General features: G+C 43.0%; 2 protein-coding genes across 5 annotated transcripts in view; one reads left to right on the top strand and one right to left on the bottom strand.

The window, feature by feature from the left end:
* Window positions 1-2,254: 2,254 nt before the first annotated feature.
* Window positions 2,255-10,135, bottom strand: EPM2AIP1 (EPM2A interacting protein 1). Its single transcript, XM_060638237.3, has one exon. It carries the CDS (start codon window positions 9,998-10,000, stop codon window positions 8,174-8,176), a length of 1,827 nt encoding a protein of 608 aa, XP_060494220.1. The 5' UTR covers window positions 10,001-10,135; the 3' UTR covers window positions 2,255-8,173.
* A 218-nt stretch (window positions 10,136-10,353) lies between these two features.
* MLH1 (mutL homolog 1) overlaps window positions 10,354-17,829 on the top strand; it is a 42,068-nt gene continuing 34,592 nt past the window's right edge. For 2 of the 4 annotated variants that reach the window (XM_060638207.3, XM_060638206.3), the window contains exons 1-3: window positions 10,449-10,598; window positions 12,621-12,711; window positions 15,595-15,693. In XM_060638207.3, the coding sequence (XP_060494190.3) occupies window positions 10,483-10,598; window positions 12,621-12,711; window positions 15,595-15,693 (306 nt within the window). In that variant the 5' untranslated portion in view covers window positions 10,449-10,482. The other 2 variants (XM_060638209.3, XM_060638208.3) reach the window with 2 other exon arrangements.

Raw genomic sequence — 17,829 nt, 5'->3', positions numbered from 1 at the left:
GTGACAATAGCGTTGTAATTATATGCAAATGTTCCTGGTTTTTAGAGAGGAAATAAGAACCCCAGTGCTAAAGGAGGTATCTCAGTGGTGCGATAGCATCCACATCAGTCAGTCAAATGAGAATTTGAGTCAACAAAAGCCATAAATAGAGGCCTTAGAAATTTACTCTATATTGATAATAGGTTTGATGTACAATGAAGGTAGGTTAGTTATTAAACCAAGTTTAAAAATATTCAATTCAAGGGCATGGAAAAAATAATCAAGGGGAAGAAAAGAATACAAAAATAGGAAGAATGAGTTAAAGAAAATAAAAGCAGAAAACAATACGTTAGAAAATAATAGCACTGAAATACGCACCGATGTAACACAGGAGCAAATTAATTGAAAAGGACAAAAAAATAAAAATCTGTAGTGAGGCTAATTAAAAGAGAAAGCCCAAACATTTGGAATGAGACAAGAAATATAACCAGAGGTACAGAGGAAACAAAAGAAAATGTTCTGAGCCACATAACAAATTTGAAAACCTTAATTTAATGGAAAATTTCCTAAGAAAATCCCCCCCAAAAAAAGGGGGGGCACCTGGGTGGCTCAGTCAGTTGAGCGTCCGACTTCGGCTCAGGTCATGATCTCACAGTTCATAGGTTCGAGCCCTACGTTGGGCTCCGTTGACAGCTCAGAACTTCAATTCTGTCTCCGTCTCTCTCTGCCCCTCCCCTTCTTGTACTCTGCCTCTTCTCTCTCTCTCAAATATAAATAAACATTAAAAAAAAAAAAAAAGGAGGCTTTCATTAAGTGATTGTTGGATGACAGCTGAATTTAATTCCCCTACTTGGTTTCCATGAGATACTCATATACTCATAATGATACCCTTATTTGTTTCCCTTTAAGCTAACACAAGTTGGTCTCTTACAATCAGAAAGCCCCACCAAATACGGTAGGGGACCCTTCCCTTCGTAGCCATCACTCCACTCCAGGTATATGCACCTGGCCTCAGGGAAAAGACCACCAGACAGCACTGCCACGGTTCGTGCCCCAGAATGTTGAATTGACACATCAGGAGACTGGGTCAGTGGCCAGTGGCCCTGGAGTGGGGTGGTGAAATAGCCAGGAAGATGTACAAATCCTGGCTGGCAAAAGTGGTAAGCAAGTGCAGAGAGGCAAGTCAACAATAAAGGGTTCTGAGAGAAGCTCATATTCTTTAAAAAAGTTCTTTTCCCCCATCCCCACTTAAATTGGAGTGTATTTCCCTCCCCAGTAGTCAAAACCCGCAAACTTTGTGGGGTGATGAAGTGTTCATTATCTTGATTGCGGTGACTTTTATGCATTTATGTCAAAACCAATCACGTTTTATACTTTAAACTGTGCAGTTTATTACACTTCAACTATGTATCAATAAAGTAAAAATATGTGGAAAGACCTTAAGTCAATTTTGTTATTTTATAATAATCCATAATGTACCAATAATGGTACCATGTGTAGGAGGCCCTTTGCCACGACTGTGCGATTGTGGATTGTGCTTCGTATCAGCACTTCTTTATTTATTCCAGTGTCTTCTCACCTCCTCCACCCCCAGCTCCCTCCTATGCCTCATGGAAGTGAACATGTAAATGGTAAAATATAAGAGTAGTCAAGTTGGTGAACTCTCATTCATAATCAGTAGAAGTACACATTTCTTAAACTTATCGGGGAACTTGTACATTTTAATCTTACTCTCTAAATCCCTTACAGGGATTGTAACTTATTTTACACTTTTATAATTGTGAATTATTTTACACTAACAGTTCAATCATAGGGCAAATTTGCCTCTTAACTCCCTACAGAAGTAGTAATTGGTTGACACACACCAGAGTTATGGCTTGTTAAAATTATCCATGTAGATCACAGCCACTTTAAGGACAGGGTCGAATCATGTATCTTGATTCCCCAACTCAAAAGGCAGTGTCCAGTACAGGGCAGAGTGACTGGGGAAAGGTAAAGGGATTGAGGATACGACGGAAAACAGGGTAGGAAGCAAAAGGGTACGTGTGGGGGCAGATCATGCAAAGCTCTGTAGACTGTGATAAAGACCTTGGATTTTATTGTAAGTATACTAAGCCACTGGAGGATTTTGAGCAGAGGAATGGCATGGTCTGATTTATATTTTACAGTAGGGATCACTCTGGTTGCTATATGAATAATTACAGATAAGTATGGAAGCAGGGAATAATATACCAAGAGAAATGGGTGCACACGGTCACTGAAAGACAGATACGAAAATGTTTATAGCGACTTTATTCATAATAACCACAAACTGGAAACAACCAAAATTTCCATCAACAGTAGAATGGAATTTTAAATTGCGGTAGTCGTACAATGGAATACTGCACGTAAGTAAAAAATGCTGCTACATGCAACATGGATGAGTCACACAGTAGTGAACAAAAGACACAAGAGTACATATAATTGTTACATTTACATGAAGCTTTGAAAAGACAAAAGTAATCTATGGTGATCAAGGTCAGAGTAGTGTTTATCTGTGTGCGGGAGGGACACAAGGGCATTTGCTGGGGTGCTAGAAAGGTTCAGCATCTTGATCTGGGTGATGGGTTCAAGGGTGTATATAAAAATCCACTGAGGCATACACTCAACATTTACACACTTTACTGAATGTTTCACCTCACTAAAAAAGATTTCTAAAGAAATTATATAAATGGAGACATAACCATGTGTTAATCTAGTGTTGTCTTCCAAATATTTCTGGTTTTCCTTTGAGGCACATGGAAGACTTAACACTATTCCTCGAACTTTGGTGTGGCCATGGGATTTGTTTTGGCCAATGAAAGTGCTTTAAGGGCCTGCAAGTGATTTGCTGTATTCTTCTCATTTCCCAAAATGAACAGCCACACCCTAGATGGTATCTGCCTGGTCAACCTGAGTCTCAGAGACTCAGAGCAGGGATCAGTGAGCATTTTCTGTGGGGTCACACAGTAAATATTTTAGACTCAGTGGACTATGCACTTTGTCACAGCTATTCAATTCTGCCATGGTAGAGCAAAAGCAGCCACAGACATAAGTAAATGGGCAAGGCTGTCTTCCAGTAAAACTTTATTTACAGCAGCAGGCAACAGGACGGATTTTGCCTGTGGACTGTAGTTTGATGACCCCTGACCTAGAGCAAAGTCCCTAGACAAGTTGCAAGAAAAAAAGTTACGTGAGGCATTGAGATTCTGTGGTCGTTACTGTAGGACAACCTTACCCATCCTGATACAGAAAGTGGCTCCATTTTTTAAAAACCTTAACGTACTACACACTGGCTTAGTTGGGAGGCATTCAGGAAATTGCTACTGGAGGATGGGAGAAATAAGTTACGTAGGGGCAATTCACGTTGTGGAGTGGTCAAATTGTCCCTTGGGAAAGCATGGAAGGCACAGAATCTTTCTTTATTAAAGGGGGGAAAAAAAAGAAAGAAAACAAAATGTTTTATGGTTGTTGTTGGCTGCATTTGACAAAATGTACAAGGAAGAGATGAACTCAGAATTCATCAAATTGCAAGCAGAAATGAAAGGGGTAGAGTTCACAAGTTGAAGTACTTATTGGGTAGGATGAGGCTACTGCTCAATTACAAAAAGATAAAAATGAGAAATTGTTTAATCCAGAAGATTAAAGAAACCCACGAAGACCCAGTTTTGTAGCAAGGATCACTGGATGACCATCACACCTACCGTTAAGGCCTCTGGATGAGTTAATGTGCCACAGGCTAAAAGTCCAGCTAAGTGAACACTGGTTAATCCCTTAAATTAAAATGACTCAAGGAAACAGGCCATGGTTATAGTTCTTCCACGAATCCCAAAAGCCCCAGTTACCCAGAAATTAAGTTCAGAGGCACATGAACAAGAAAGCAAAGAAAAAGAGTAAATCTAAGTACACCTTGACTAGATGTCCCTCTTGGGTCACCTCCCTTGGAGAAGTGATGAGGACATTCCGCAGGCAAGATAGCAAGAGAACTGGGTATCTAGTGACCAGAAATACCGAGTCATTCCTCTAAAATTTTATTAAATTTACTTACTTTTAAATCCCAGAAGAGCCAGAAATCATCTGTAAAGGAAAGTAGCAAGTAAGTAGTATGTCATTTTCTTCTAGGATTGACACATTATAAAAGGAAAAAGGATATTTCAAGCAGCATTATCTTCTTCTGATACCGAGTAGAACTTTTTAATTACCCAAGTATTGTTTTAGTTCACTAAATGGTTGCCCAATCTTTTTCATCTAGGTTCCTTTGAAGTCTACCTATGAAAACTAAAAATAGTAAACTAATAATACTTCTAAATAAAGGAGGTAAAGACTCAATATTCCATAGATTTATGTGAGTATACCTGCGTCTGAAACCTGGCCTCACTTCTGGTTTCCTAGGGCAAACTGCAATTTAAGTTTGTTTCCTCGGCAACACTCACATAGTAAATATTTGAGCCGCATGCCAAGCACTGAGCTAAATTCTGGGAATACAGCTCTGTAGTCACAAAGAACTTAGTTTCATTTAATTTGTAATACGTGAATAACAACTACCCAAGAAGCGGGCTAAGGCAGGAGGACCTCGGTGAAGGTCAAATGAGACTGCAAAAGGGCTTCAAAGATCATAAAACACTACACACGTATTTATTCATCCAAACATTTATTGGAATGCCAGGCATTGTGCTAAGCACTACATATAGAACAGCTAGCAAGGCACAGTCCCTGCCCTGGTAAAGCTTACAGTGTAGCAGTGATCAAGAAGTAGCAGCAAAGTGTGCTAAGTGTATGATTAGGAGAAAAGGGTATTTAGAGAGTGTCCAGTGGGGGCACCTAGTCTAGAGGGCATCTACGAAGGCTCTTAGTCTAGAGGGCATCTACGAAGGCTTCCGAGAGCAAGTGGTATTTAAACTGAGACCTCAAAGACGAGTATCAGTTGTATGTTATCCTACATAATGGGGAAAGCAGTGGAGAGATATGACCAACTATGTCTTTTGGAACGATCTGGCTGCAGTGTAAAAAGGGATCAAAACCAGAGAAAAAGAGACTCGGCGAGGATGCTGTTGCTGTATTAAGGTAGGCTGATGGCCTGAACTGGAGAAGTGAGAAAAACTTTAGAGACAGTCGACTTAACACCAAGGTTCCCGTGAGTGGATGTGATGGATGAAGAGTCACGGGCAGGTCAGGTTTTGGCTTGGGCTATGACGACTGATAGCAGCCGCGCCATCTACTGAAAGAGGGAACATAAAAGGAGCAGGTTTGGGGGCAAGATCAATGACATGCCATGGTGTCCATGAGACGGCAGAGCAGACTTAAGTTAGCAATTTGATATATGGATTAGGAAAGGCCTTGAAAGGAGATAGGAATTTAGGAATCGTTTGCACATAAACGGTAGCTGAAGCCGCGAACAGAGATGACAGCAGCTAAGGGGAGGTACAAAACGGTAGCTCTAAAACCAGATTTTCACATCACAAGAACACAAACATGGACGGGAAAGAGGACCCACGAAGGAGACTGAGAAAGCATACCTGCAGATGGGATCTACCCCCGAAGCAAAAGTAAACCAGGACTTCAAGGAAAAGTGGTCAGTGATGTGAGAGAGGGCAAGAATGTTGACAAGGATCTGGCTGGCTAGAGCAGTTTGGCACTACAGGAGACTGGGAATACAGACACATCTTTTAAGAACACTAGGAGGAATGGGAAATATATAGGGACATGGGGCTTTTAAAAAATAGTACTTATTTTAACTACATTCACTGATACAACAGGACCAGTAACAACTATTTTGTAAAAAAAAAAACAAAAAAAAAAAAACAACTTTTTTTAAAGACTGCCATGCAGTTACAGAATTACTTAATACAGAAGACAGTAATATACACACTTTTTTTCTTTTTTACAAACAAGACTAGTTTATAGCAAATTCTCTACTATTTAGGGTCCATTTTAAATCCTTAGTTTATATCTCCCCCCCACCCCCGACTCAGTACCTACATGATGCAAACTAGTTTTATTACCTTAAGCAAAAATATATAATGGAACTTCACAAAATGTACAAGACTTCAATATTTGAGGAACCAGGGTAGGAAAGCAGAAGCAGGTCCTCCAAACATTTTTTTTTCAATAAAGCACTTGCCGTGAAAGAGAATACTCCAAACTAGTGGGAAATTACCGGTAGATTTTTTTTTGGGGGGGGGGGGTGGCGCGCTGTTTTGTTTTTGTTTTTTTTTTTTACTGCTGTTTTTCCAGATATTTTAAGCTTATTCCCTGTTAACTAAAATCTCAACTTGACCATTCTTGATTACTAGCTTGTAAATACTTGCTTTTCTGCTCTAATTAAACAGAATAGAGCCCTTTGATCTGGTTCAGTATAAATCACTGACATGTAAATGCTATTGTGAGCTACCAGAACCTATCAAGGCCTTTACCGCACTTTACCAGCCAAACCTGGAATGTTGGAATTAGTCCCTATCAAATATCATCAGTTTGCCAGATTTGCCCTTTCATTCTGCTTCTACCGGTAATTTGCCCTGTCCCTCAAAATAAAATAATCTACAATGGGGGGGGGGGGGGGCTGTCTACTGGCACTTTGCAAAGGATAATTCTCCATTGTGCCTGGCTGTCCTATGCACTGTGGGGGCAGGGGGAATGCCAGCAGAACCCTCCCAGTGAGTCTGAGAACCAAAAAAGTCCCCTATGCTTTCCAACAACCCCTGGAAAGAGGGGTTACTGCTTCTGGTTGAGAACCAGGGACACAATTTTGGTTCCTGGGCTTTTATGGCATCGATTTTGATTGCTCAGGCATCAATTCCTTCTAAATCCTTGGTTGTATCCTGGTTCGATGAATTTGCTGGATTAGTGACCATAGAATGTGTTACCAAGGTTAAGACAGGACTTTAGCACAAGTTTGCACACTGTACTTGAGAGGACCTCTAAGTTGGGTCCTGCCTTTAAATCGTTTTCTATATTTGGCTTCACTGTAAGATTTTCTTTTCACGGTTAACATAAGTTTGAAAATAACTGTTTTAGCACAAAGCAGATGTCTCACTAGAAATATGGAATTGCCACAATCTGTTAATAAAGCTGCTTCTTGAAAGTTAAATATTTCTACTTGTGCACTATCTTAAATACAGAACGAGTGGGACAGTTTTAAATTCTATAATAAATCCACTTCCAGCAGCTAACACGATCTGGGATCTTACCACTTTAAACTAAAGGGTTTCCTTTGAACAGGGTTTCTTTATGAAGCAGTTAACCCATGCATAATAAGCTAAAATACCTCCCACCTCCTCATCCTGGAGGGCAAAAATCTTATTCTCTCATCCTTTTTTGACAGGGTCAAACTTCTATCTGGAGTCGAATAAAGAATTACTAACGGGCAACCATTAAGATTCTATACTTACCGTAGTCCTTTAATAGGCAAGCTGACAAAACAGCACCCAAGTGTGAAAAATTCAGGGGAAATCCCCAATAATTGGTTAGTCTGATCTCCAAAATGCAGGAAGCCTCCTAAACCAGCAATTTAAACATAATTCTTACTCCTCTGACTAAAATTTTGATTATTTCCCTCTAATCATTGCTAGGGCTGGTTGCGGGCGGGGGGGGGGGGGGAGTTGAGGAGGAAATCTGTCAATATTTACTTAGGACTCAGAAAAATGTTTAAAAAAAAATAGTCTCAAACACTTCGATAGTTAGACAAAATACCTCCACCGGATGTATGCTCTTCCTTTTCAGAAACTTCTGAACTTGCTACGTGAGTTTCTGCAAACTGGCCCAAACATACATTTATGGGGTTGATAACTTCAGATCATATGCATCAAAATTTTAACACTTTGTTCAAAAGAAGAGCTAAAACTTCTTCAAAACACCAGAAAAACAGACTTCTAATTCAACTCGCGTTATCAGTACTGAATTTCTTTAGAAACAATCATAAAAGTAAAAGACAATGACATTGTCATTAAATTAAATTTTAAAAAAGGTGTTTGCATGTGTCAGTCCCATGCTGCCTCTTGAGATGAAAAAAACAAAAACAAAAACAAAAACACCTCTGTCAGAACAATCTGAATGGTGATCAATTTGGATGAGTAAACTTGGTGCTTTGCCACAATCCAAATTAGTTAACTTGAAAAATCAGGCAAAGGTTTGCTTTCAGAATCAGACTCTGAGCGTCTCAGTGTCTTACTACCAAGGCCTATGGATTGGGTTCATTTCTTCCTCTCACAAGGTCATCCCAATGCGGCTCTATTTCAGTTGTGGCAATCCTAAACAGGGCGTGGAGATGCTCATCTGTCAAGGGTTGGCTCAAAGTGTGTTGGTTTCGAGTCAAATACGAAAAAGCCTTTTCGCAGATTTCATTGCTATCAAACAAGGATGCCACCTTACAGGCAACCCCTTTGATAATTGGGTAAGATTCGGCCGACAAGCCAGCATAGAACTGCCCCAGGTCTTTGACTCTGTACTCATTCCAAAGGTTAGTATTTGCCTGAAGTTTCGTTAGCTCCACTCTTACTGAAATAGGTGCATATTCAGGCTTAAAATTAAAAGGATTTGCAAAAAGTTCCAAGTCCTTTTTAATGAACCTGAGGTCCTTGAAATGTCTCTCAAATTCTTTTTGCAGGCGACAGATCACCACCTGATACCTATCAGGATCAAATATTTTTTGTTCTTCTTTAAGATGCTGTTTAAGCTCATCGACGACTTCTCTGAAGGCCGCAAAGTGTGTTAGGTTTTTTTCTTCAATGTGTCTCTGCAGTAAACTCAGCTTGACTTCAAAGGTACAGATATGGTCAAAGGCAGCGGCAGCAAAGACTTTACTAACTCTCAACAGTTCACTGAGGTCTCGGAGATGGTCCATGATATCCACCAAGAAGCCAAAGTCACAAAGCCACTGCTTGTCTGTGAAATGGACCGTGGTGGCCCCTATCGAAACCAAAAAGGCTTCTATCTCTTTTCTCAGGGAAAATATCAGTTTTAAAGTTTTCCCTCTTCTAAGCCAATTGTTCAGACATCGCCCGTTAACCCTTTCGCCATGCTCTGATTCAGACTCAGTGAGGAGAGCCTGAAATTCGGGGCGCCTAACGCCTCTGGTCTTAATCAAAACTATCCACTCAGATATCGTATTTATGATCTGGTTAACGTCTACATCGTAGGAGCTCAACAGTTCCAAGTGCAGAAATCCTGAATAATGGATAACATTCCAACAGTTGGGGCTCACAGCCTTTTCTCTCATGTATGACACCAGTCCCGAGTTCTCACCAATCATCCTCAGCGTGTGGGTCGTGGTGAGTCCGACCATTCGCTGCAAGCTAAGCCCTGCCGTCTGCAGGGCCTCGAGGATTGCCGCCATAAGGGCCCCAACGCTGAAGTGACGGGTCAGGTTGATGATGGTCAGAAGCTCTTCTTGTACCTCCAAGTCCTGGCCCACGCCACGGACAAAGACCAGGAGGTAGTTCTCATAGGCCACAAAGGCCTGGTCGTCCAAGGCAAGGGAGTAGGCTTTAAAGTCCTTGGCTCGGTTAAAAAGCTGACTGCGTAGATTCTTGTTAATGTTGAGGACCCTCTGCCGCGTGACCTCTGGCGATAAATCAACGCCATCCAGAGCGCTTACGTGTTCGGGCAGCACATCCCTCAGCAACACCTCCATGCACTGGTACACAAAGTCCCCCTCACCCCAGCCGCGACCCTTCAAGGCCAAGAGGCGGGCGAGCCCGAGGCCTGCACGGGCGGCTCTCTCCTCGGGAGTGAGCGGGGTGACCACGGGCAAGTCGCCCTGCTGCAGACGCTCCACCAGGGCCGCGCGCTCGCCCTCCGCCACATACCGCTCGTAGTAGTCGTGCTCGGCCTCGTAGTGGCGCCTGACATCGCGTTCGCGGGTGGCTACGACGAGGCGGCGACAGACCAGGCACAGGGCCCCTTCGCCCTCCGGAGGCTCCACCACCAAGTAACGCTGGGTCCACTCGGCCCGGAAAACCCGAGACTCGTCGACTTCCATTTTGCTCCTCTTAGGCGTCATAAACATCCTACTGCAGGCCGCAAGGAGAGGGTCGACCTCCGGGAGGCCGCAAGGAGAGGGGAGGAGCGGGAGCAGGAGCAGGAGCAAGCACCTCCTCCGCTCTGCGCCAGATCACCCCAGCAGGGGGACACCAACCTCCGGCTACGGCACCTGCACTCCTATTGGCTGGAGATTTCGTAGTCCCTAGCCCAGGAATGAGCCAATGGGAGAGTGGACAGCGCGCAGGCGCATACCCTTCTAGCCAGTGGCCCGAAGGGCGCTGGGGCGGGACCAAGTGAGCCGGGCACCGGGGGGACTTAAGAAATTTGACTGGCATCCCAGCTGCCCAATCAACGGCTCCCTCGCTCCGAAGCCGCTGCCGCGGGAAGGTCTGGCAGGGCAGCGTAGACAGAGTTGATGGAAAGACGTCAGCACGGAGCCCGGAGGTGATTGGCCGAAGGTACTTCCGGTGAGCATCTCGACGTGTCTTGGGCTCCTCTGGCGCCAAAATGTCGCTCGTAGCGGGGGTTATTCGGCGGCTGGACGAAACAGTGGTGAACCGCATCGCGGCAGGGGAAGTCATCCAGCGGCCGGCCAACGCCATCAAGGAGATGATTGAGAACTGGTAGGGAGGGAGTGGAGCCGGGCTTCCTTAGAAGCTACGACTCAACGGGCCGTTCTTCGGGATGGCGCGGACCCGCCTCCCTGCGGTGGGCGGAGGCGTGCACGGCGCACGCCCACAGCGCCCGAGGTCTAGGTGCCCGGCTCCTCAGTTCCCGGGTACCGCGAGTTCATGAGCGCTCTCGCGAGACTTTTGTAGAGCTGTTGGGGGCGCGAGCGGCGGCGACATAGTATTTTAATGGCGCCGTTAGTTGAGGGAAAGGCTTTTTATATTCTATATACAGAAGGTGCAAGACTTTAAATGCATAAACGTTTTCAGAAGGGGGAGCCCGCTTCATGCTTCAGAGAGTACCGTGTTATGCGTGTAATGTTTGTTCCAAAAATAATCAGTCCAGGGTGCAGTTCATTTTGAATTTTACTCCAAATAAATTGTCGAGGTTTTCGGACAGGCCGATGGACACTGCCTGGGTTTAACTTGTGATATCCCTACTGCCGAGTTAGTGACCCAACTTAAGTGTCTTCCTCCCCTTTACCTTTCCGTGGGGGAGCACATCAAAGACAACCTGGGGTTAACGGGGTCTGACGTTTCGGAATTTCCTTCGCATTGTGGAAGGAAGAAGTTAGAAACCTGGAGGGAAAGGTGGGGGTAAACTATACACTTCAAAAAAGGCTCGCTCGTGGGGTACCTAGACGTGACCTGCGTGTTGAAATCAATTGATGTCAGTAAGATCCGTACAAAATGAGCCTGCAAAGAACGGTAGGTTTGTGAGGGGATTTATGGGGAAAACGGAAGACAGCCGTTCGGGGTAATGGGACTAAAAACCGTGCAGAAAGGAGGGAAAGGGACAGAGCTGGGAGGTGGACCAAAGATGGAGCAGGGAAGCTGGCAACTTCTCCTTCCACCTAACGTGACGCCGCCTTTTGTCTCTGCAGTGTGGCAATATTCACTGACGGAACGACGCGGGCCTCTTATCCGAAGGCCACAATACTGCACAACCAAACCCAATATATTAGCTAAGTGGTTAATAATTAGTCCTGTGAGCAGGGCTTTTGTTTGGAGCCCAGTCGTGCTCTCTTTTAAAATGGAAGTCGAGATGGCTAATACCACGGCAATTCAGGCGCTCCCGAGAAAGGTCTTTGATATTTAAGTAACTTATTATTTTTGAAAAAAGAATTTTCTGTGCGAGGAGATTACCCTTCTTTCTCGTGCAGCCGCGGACTGAATTCCTTTTCTGTCGCTGGCGCTCTTTGTGATTGTTGGCTACGCTTCGGAAGTACCAAAGATTTACTGGCTTCCCAAAGAACTTTCTGTATTGCCATTGTTTTTTTCTTTTCCCCAACAAAATGTATTTTCTTAAAAGGGTATTAGCATAAAAACACACATATATATATTTTTTATTTTTTTTCTTTAACATTTATTTATTATTGAGAGACAGAGAGACACAGAGTGTGAGCAGGAGAGGGGTAGAGAGAGGGGGAAACACAGAATCTGAAATAGGCTCCAGGCTCTGAGCTGTCAGCACAGAGCCTGATGCGGGGCTCGAACTCACAAACTGCGAGATCATGACCTGAGCCAAAGTCGGTCGCTTAACCAACTGAGCCACCCAGGCATCCCTATATATATATATTTTTTAATGACATTTCATTAGGGGCCCTCGGGAACCCAAGGCTGAATAAAGTGGAAGGAATAAGTGGCAAAATTAGTTGAGAAGAAGGGAAGAAACAGGCAGGTGGTAAAAGGATCCTACTTTTAACTTCACTTTCTTTCCCAGAGGACCAGAAACGGTGCTGCATGTCCTAATGGAAATGATGCTTGCCCCCCGCCCCCTCTCTCTCTTCTCCCTCTCTCACACAGCGTGTAAACTCTTTACAGTGTAGTCATGGAGCCTGTAAAACAAAGGAAAAACACATCACTCAGACAGTCTGGCATTCATCTGGAATTTGTTCTCATACCTTGTCTGATTAAAATAGGTGCATTAGAATAGGGCAGAATAATAACTTTTTTTTTTTCTGTTTGATTTGCCAGCTTAGATGCAAAAGCCACCAGCATCCAAGTGGTTGTTAAAGAGGGAGGCCTCAAGTTGATTCAGATCCAAGACAATGGCACTGGGATCCGGGTAGGTAAAACCTCAGAGGAAGGGGCTGTGTGCGTGCTTTGTGGGGTCCATCTGCAGGAAGTGGCAGAGCCTTGTTGGGGAAACTCAACTTTGCATATGAGATTTTTAACTGAGATTTTCAATACCCGTGATAAATATATTTTGAGTGCCTATTCCAAGCTGGACACTTATTCGGGAAAATGGTCCAGGAGAGAGTCATGAGGCTGTTTAAAGGATGAATGTTCTGGGCAGAGAGAACATGCAAAGACCACAAAATGGAAGCATGCTGGACTTGTTTAAGCACCAGCAAGGAGGCCCGTGTGTCTCTGACAGGGTGAGGGAGTTGAAGAATAACAGGAAATGAGGGGCACTTGGGTGGCTCAGTCGGTTAAGCGACCGACTTGGGCTCGGGTCATGATCTCGCGGTTCGTGAGTTTGAGCCCCGCGTCGGGCTCTGTGCTGACAGCTCGGAGCCTGGAGCCTGCTTCGGATTCTGTGTCTCCCTCTCTCTTTGCCCCTCCCCTGCTTGCAGTCTGTTTCTCTCTCTTTCAAAAATAAATACACATTAAAAAACTTAAAAAAAGAAAAGAATGACAGGAGATGAGATCTGAAAGATAAGGCTGATCATGTAGGACCTTGTGGGCCATTGTAACATCTTTGGCTTTTACTCTGATCAAGGTGGGATACTATCGAATGGTTTTGAGCGAAGAGGTGACATGGTTTGGAGTTTTGTAAGAACCCATTTGTCTAGAATATGGAAGATAGTAACAGGACAGGACAGAGGCAGTGAGAGGGCTTTCGGAGCAGTCCAGGAGAGTGGTGACCATGCCTTGAACCAATTTGGTTGCAGTGAGATTCTGCATTGATTATGAAGACAGAGCTCTCAGAATTTGCCGATGTATGGTATAAGAGAAAGAGGAGCCAAGGTTCAGGGTTTGGGGCACCTGGGTGGCCCAGTCAGTTAAGTGCCCAACTCTTGACTTCGGCGCAAGTCATGATCTCATAGTTCGTGGGTTTGAATCTCGCATCAGACTCTGTGCTGACAGCATGGAGCCTGCTTGGGACTTGCGCTCGCTCTCTCTCTCTCTCTCTCTCTCTCTGCAACCCCCGAAATAAATACAAATAAAAACTTAAAAAAAAGAAAAGAATGATTTCAAGGTTTTGGCCTGTGCAAATGGTAAAAAGAGTTGCTGTTTACTGATGGGAAAGCCTATGGAAGAAACATTTTGGGGAAGATCACAAATTCATTTGGGAGCATGTTAAACTTAAGATGGCTGTTAGTTGAATAAGTGTGTGGGTCTGGAGGGTAGAGTAGAGGTTTAACAGCTGGAGATGAAAATGTAGTGTATTGCAGTTTGATGGTATTAAAAACTATGAGTCTCCCATGAAAAGGTGCTGAATGCCCCCAAGCCATTAGAGAAATACAAATAAAAGCAGTAATAACATACCATTTGACACCCATTAGGATGGCTATTATAAAAACAATAAGATAAAATAACAAGTGTTATAAAGGATATAGAGAAATTAGAACTCTTGTGCATTTGCTGGTGGGAATGTAACATAGTGTAGCCACTGTGGAAAATAGTATGGTGATCCCTGAAAAAAATTAAACAGACTTACCATATGATTCAATAGAATTTGTGGGTATATACTCCAAAGAATTGAAAGCAAGGTCTTGAAGAGATTTGTACCCCCATGTTCATAGCGTATTCACAGTAGCCCAAAGGTAGGAGCTACCCAAGTATCCACAGATGAGTGGATTTAAAAATGTGGTGTGTACACATAATGGAATATCATTCAGCCTTACGAAGGATTGAAATTCAGACACGTGCTGCAACATGCATGAACCTTGACGACATGTCAAGTGAAATAAGCCAGTCACAAAAGGACAGATGTTGGAAGATTCCTCTTGTAGGAGGTTCCTAGAGTAGTCCCATTCATAGACCGTAGAATGGTGGTTGCCTGGGACTTGGGAGGGGTGGGTGGAGAGGAAGTGTTTAGAGGGGATAGAGTTTTAGTTTGGGAGGATGGAGGGTGGTTGCACAACAGTGCGAATGTACTCAAGGCCACAGAACTGTACACGTAAAAATGGTTAAAATGGCCGGGGCGCCTGGGTGGCTCAGTCGGTTTTCTGACTTTGGCTTGGGTCATGGTTTGTGAGTTCAAGCCCCACGTCTGGCTCTGCACTGACAGCTCAGAGCCTGGAGCCTGCTTTGGATTCTGTCGCCCTCTCTCTCTGCCTTCCCCCCCACCCCCCCCCCCCCGTCAAAAATAAATAAAAACAATTACAAAAATTTTTTAAGAATGGTTAAAATGGGCACCTGGGTGGCTCAGTTGTTAAGTGTCCAACCCTTGGTTTCAGGTCAGGTCAAGATCTCAGGGATCGTGGGTTTGAGCCCCGTGTTAGGCTCTGTGCTGACAGCATGGAGCCTGCTTGGGATCCTCTCTCTGCTCCTCCCATGTGCATGTTTCTCTCTCTCTCTCTCTCAAAAAAATATTGTTAAAATGGCAACTTTTCAAATGTGTATTTTACTGTAATTAAATGTTCTGTAGATTTTTAATAAAGTTTTCTCATAATAATGATTTTTATAAAATCCATGAGACTGAGAGAACTCATCAAGAGAGTGAGTGCAGACAGCAGAGAGGTCCAAGGATGGAGTCCTGGGTTACTCCGCTGTCAGAGGCGAGAAGGAACCAGTGAATGCAAATGAGAAATGTAACCAGTGAATGAGAAGGGACCCTGGGACAGTGTAGCACTCTGGATGCCAAGTGACAAAGTTACTGCTCATTTTAAAACTCTTCTCCTAAGAGGGGTTGCTTCTTGGATTCAGTCAAGAAAAGGGAAATTCAAGATTTGGAAAAATGAGTAACATAATTATTTACTTATTTTTTGGTATCTTCTAGAAAGAAGATCTGGATATTGTGTGTGAGAGGTTCACTACAAGTAAACTGCAGTCCTTTGAGGATTTAGCTAGTATTTCTACCTATGGCTTTCGGGGTGAGGTAAGCTAAATATTAAGGAAATGAGTAAAATATTCTCCTGTGATAACATTTCTGCCATTTCTCAACATAGAGGTAAGTAAGATATGATACTTTCTACTTGTTAAATATATGCAAATTGAAAAATCTTAATTAAATTCAATTTTCTAAAACCAAAGATTGTTCATAAATACTTAATACACTGAAAATTATTTTATCTACAGATACAGCCCCCTTCTCCCCCTCTGCCAGGATGTTTGGTATCTTTTGATGGAGAATGCAACACCACCTACAAAGTTTTTTTGGTCAGATAATCAAATGTGAATCTGATTAATACTTATTAAGTGCCAGTATTGAGAAAATATAGGAGGCAAGGGAGCATGGTAAATGATACAAAAATTAGGAAACTACATGATAAAAGGCTTGTTTGTGTCCTTCAACAAATTAAGGAAGAAAAGTGGAGGAGGGAGCAAGAACCTGTAATTTAAAAGAGGCTTAAGAAGCATGTGAACCAGGGCGCCTGGGTGGCTCAGTCAGTTAAGCCTCCAACTTTGGCTCAGTTCATGATCTCAGGGTTTGTGAGTTCGAGCCCTGCGTCGGGCTCTGTGCTGACAGCTCAGAGCCTGGAGCCTGTTTCAGATTCTGTGTCTCCCTCTCTCTCTGTGCCCCTCCCCTGCTCACACTCCATCTCTCTCTCTCTCTCTCTCTCTCTCTCTCTCTCTCTCTCTCTCAAAAAATGAATAAACAGTAAAAAAAAATTTGTTTTTAGAAAAAGAGGCATACGAACCAGTTCCAGTGTATGAATCTTAGTTGGATCTTGATTTGAGCAAACCATAAAAAACAATTTTTGTGTCAGATATTGAGCACAGATTGGTTATTTCATAGTATTGAGAAGAAATTGTTGATTTTCTGGGTATAAAAAGTAGCATCATGTTTTTGGGCGGAGTCTTTTAAGATATATATGGGAATATTTATGAGTTAAATTACATGATGTATCAGAGGCATATACTATAAAAAGTAGATAAAAACATTTTAAGACCAAAATAGGATCTTAAAATTTTATAACCATACTCTGTTGGACATCTTTTCATTCAGTATATATATAGGCCTATATAATTTTTTTTTTCTTTTTTTTTTTAATTTTTTTCAACGTTTTTTATTTATTTTTGGGACAGAGAGAGACAGAGCATGAACGGGGGAGGGTCAGAGAGAGAGGGAGACACAGAACCGGAAACAGGCTCCAGGCTCTGAGCCATCAGCCCAGAGCCTGACGCGGGGCTCGAACTCATGGAGCGCGAGATTGTGACCTGGCTGAAGTCGGACGCTTAACCGACTGCGCCACCCAGGCGCCCCTATAATTTTTAATAGTTATATTCTATTCTTTTACATGAGTGTACTGTAGTTTCTTTAAGTGATTTCCTGTTAAACATTTATACTTTTTACCATTTTCCTGTTTGATGCTTTGGTGAATATTCATGTATATACAATGTGGTTTTTTCAATCACTGCCTCGGTAAATCTATAGAAATAACATTCATCGGTAAAATATGTGTACTTTTCAAATAGTTTGTGTTAGTTTCCTATTTTCGCCCTCCAAAAATTGCCATGTTCTTAGTGACTTAAAACAATAAAAATCTGTTATCTTACAGTTCTGGAGGTCAGAAGCCAGGGGTCCAGCAGGTCTCACAGCACTGAAATCAAAGTGTTGGCAAGGCTGTGTTCCTTTCTGGAGACGTTTCTTTAGTGTACCAGAGAAATTGTTTGGAATAGTTATTTTGGGGAAATGAGAGTAAAAGAGGGGATGGAACCAATTACTTTTCCCTTTAGGCCACTCTGTAGTCTTTCCATTTTTTATATTGTGTCTATATTACTTTAAATTTTTTAAATTAAAAGGCAGCTGTGACCTAGTCATTGCAATTCATATCAAACTGGGGTGGTCTCAAGCACCCTCTGGCTTAACAGTGAGCCCCGAATTGTTCCAGATAGAAGCAATTTCATACTGTTTACCCTGAGGCAGCCCTGATTTTAAGTGTGCTTCTGGTAAAGTCCTAGGAAAGCAGCTCTGTTGTGGCTTTGCAACTTCTTGTGTCAGTTCCTAAGCCCATGGCCTCCTGGAGCCTTAGCCTAGCTGGAGAAGATCTTTGGGCTTTTATTTTACTGT

The sequence above is a fragment of the Panthera onca genome, chromosome C2, assembly GCF_046562875.1.
Source record: "Panthera onca isolate mPanOnc1 chromosome C2, mPanOnc1 haplotype 2, whole genome shotgun sequence".
Taxonomy (NCBI): domain Eukaryota; kingdom Metazoa; phylum Chordata; class Mammalia; order Carnivora; family Felidae; genus Panthera; species Panthera onca.
This window is presented reverse-complemented; position numbering and strand designations above follow the sequence as displayed.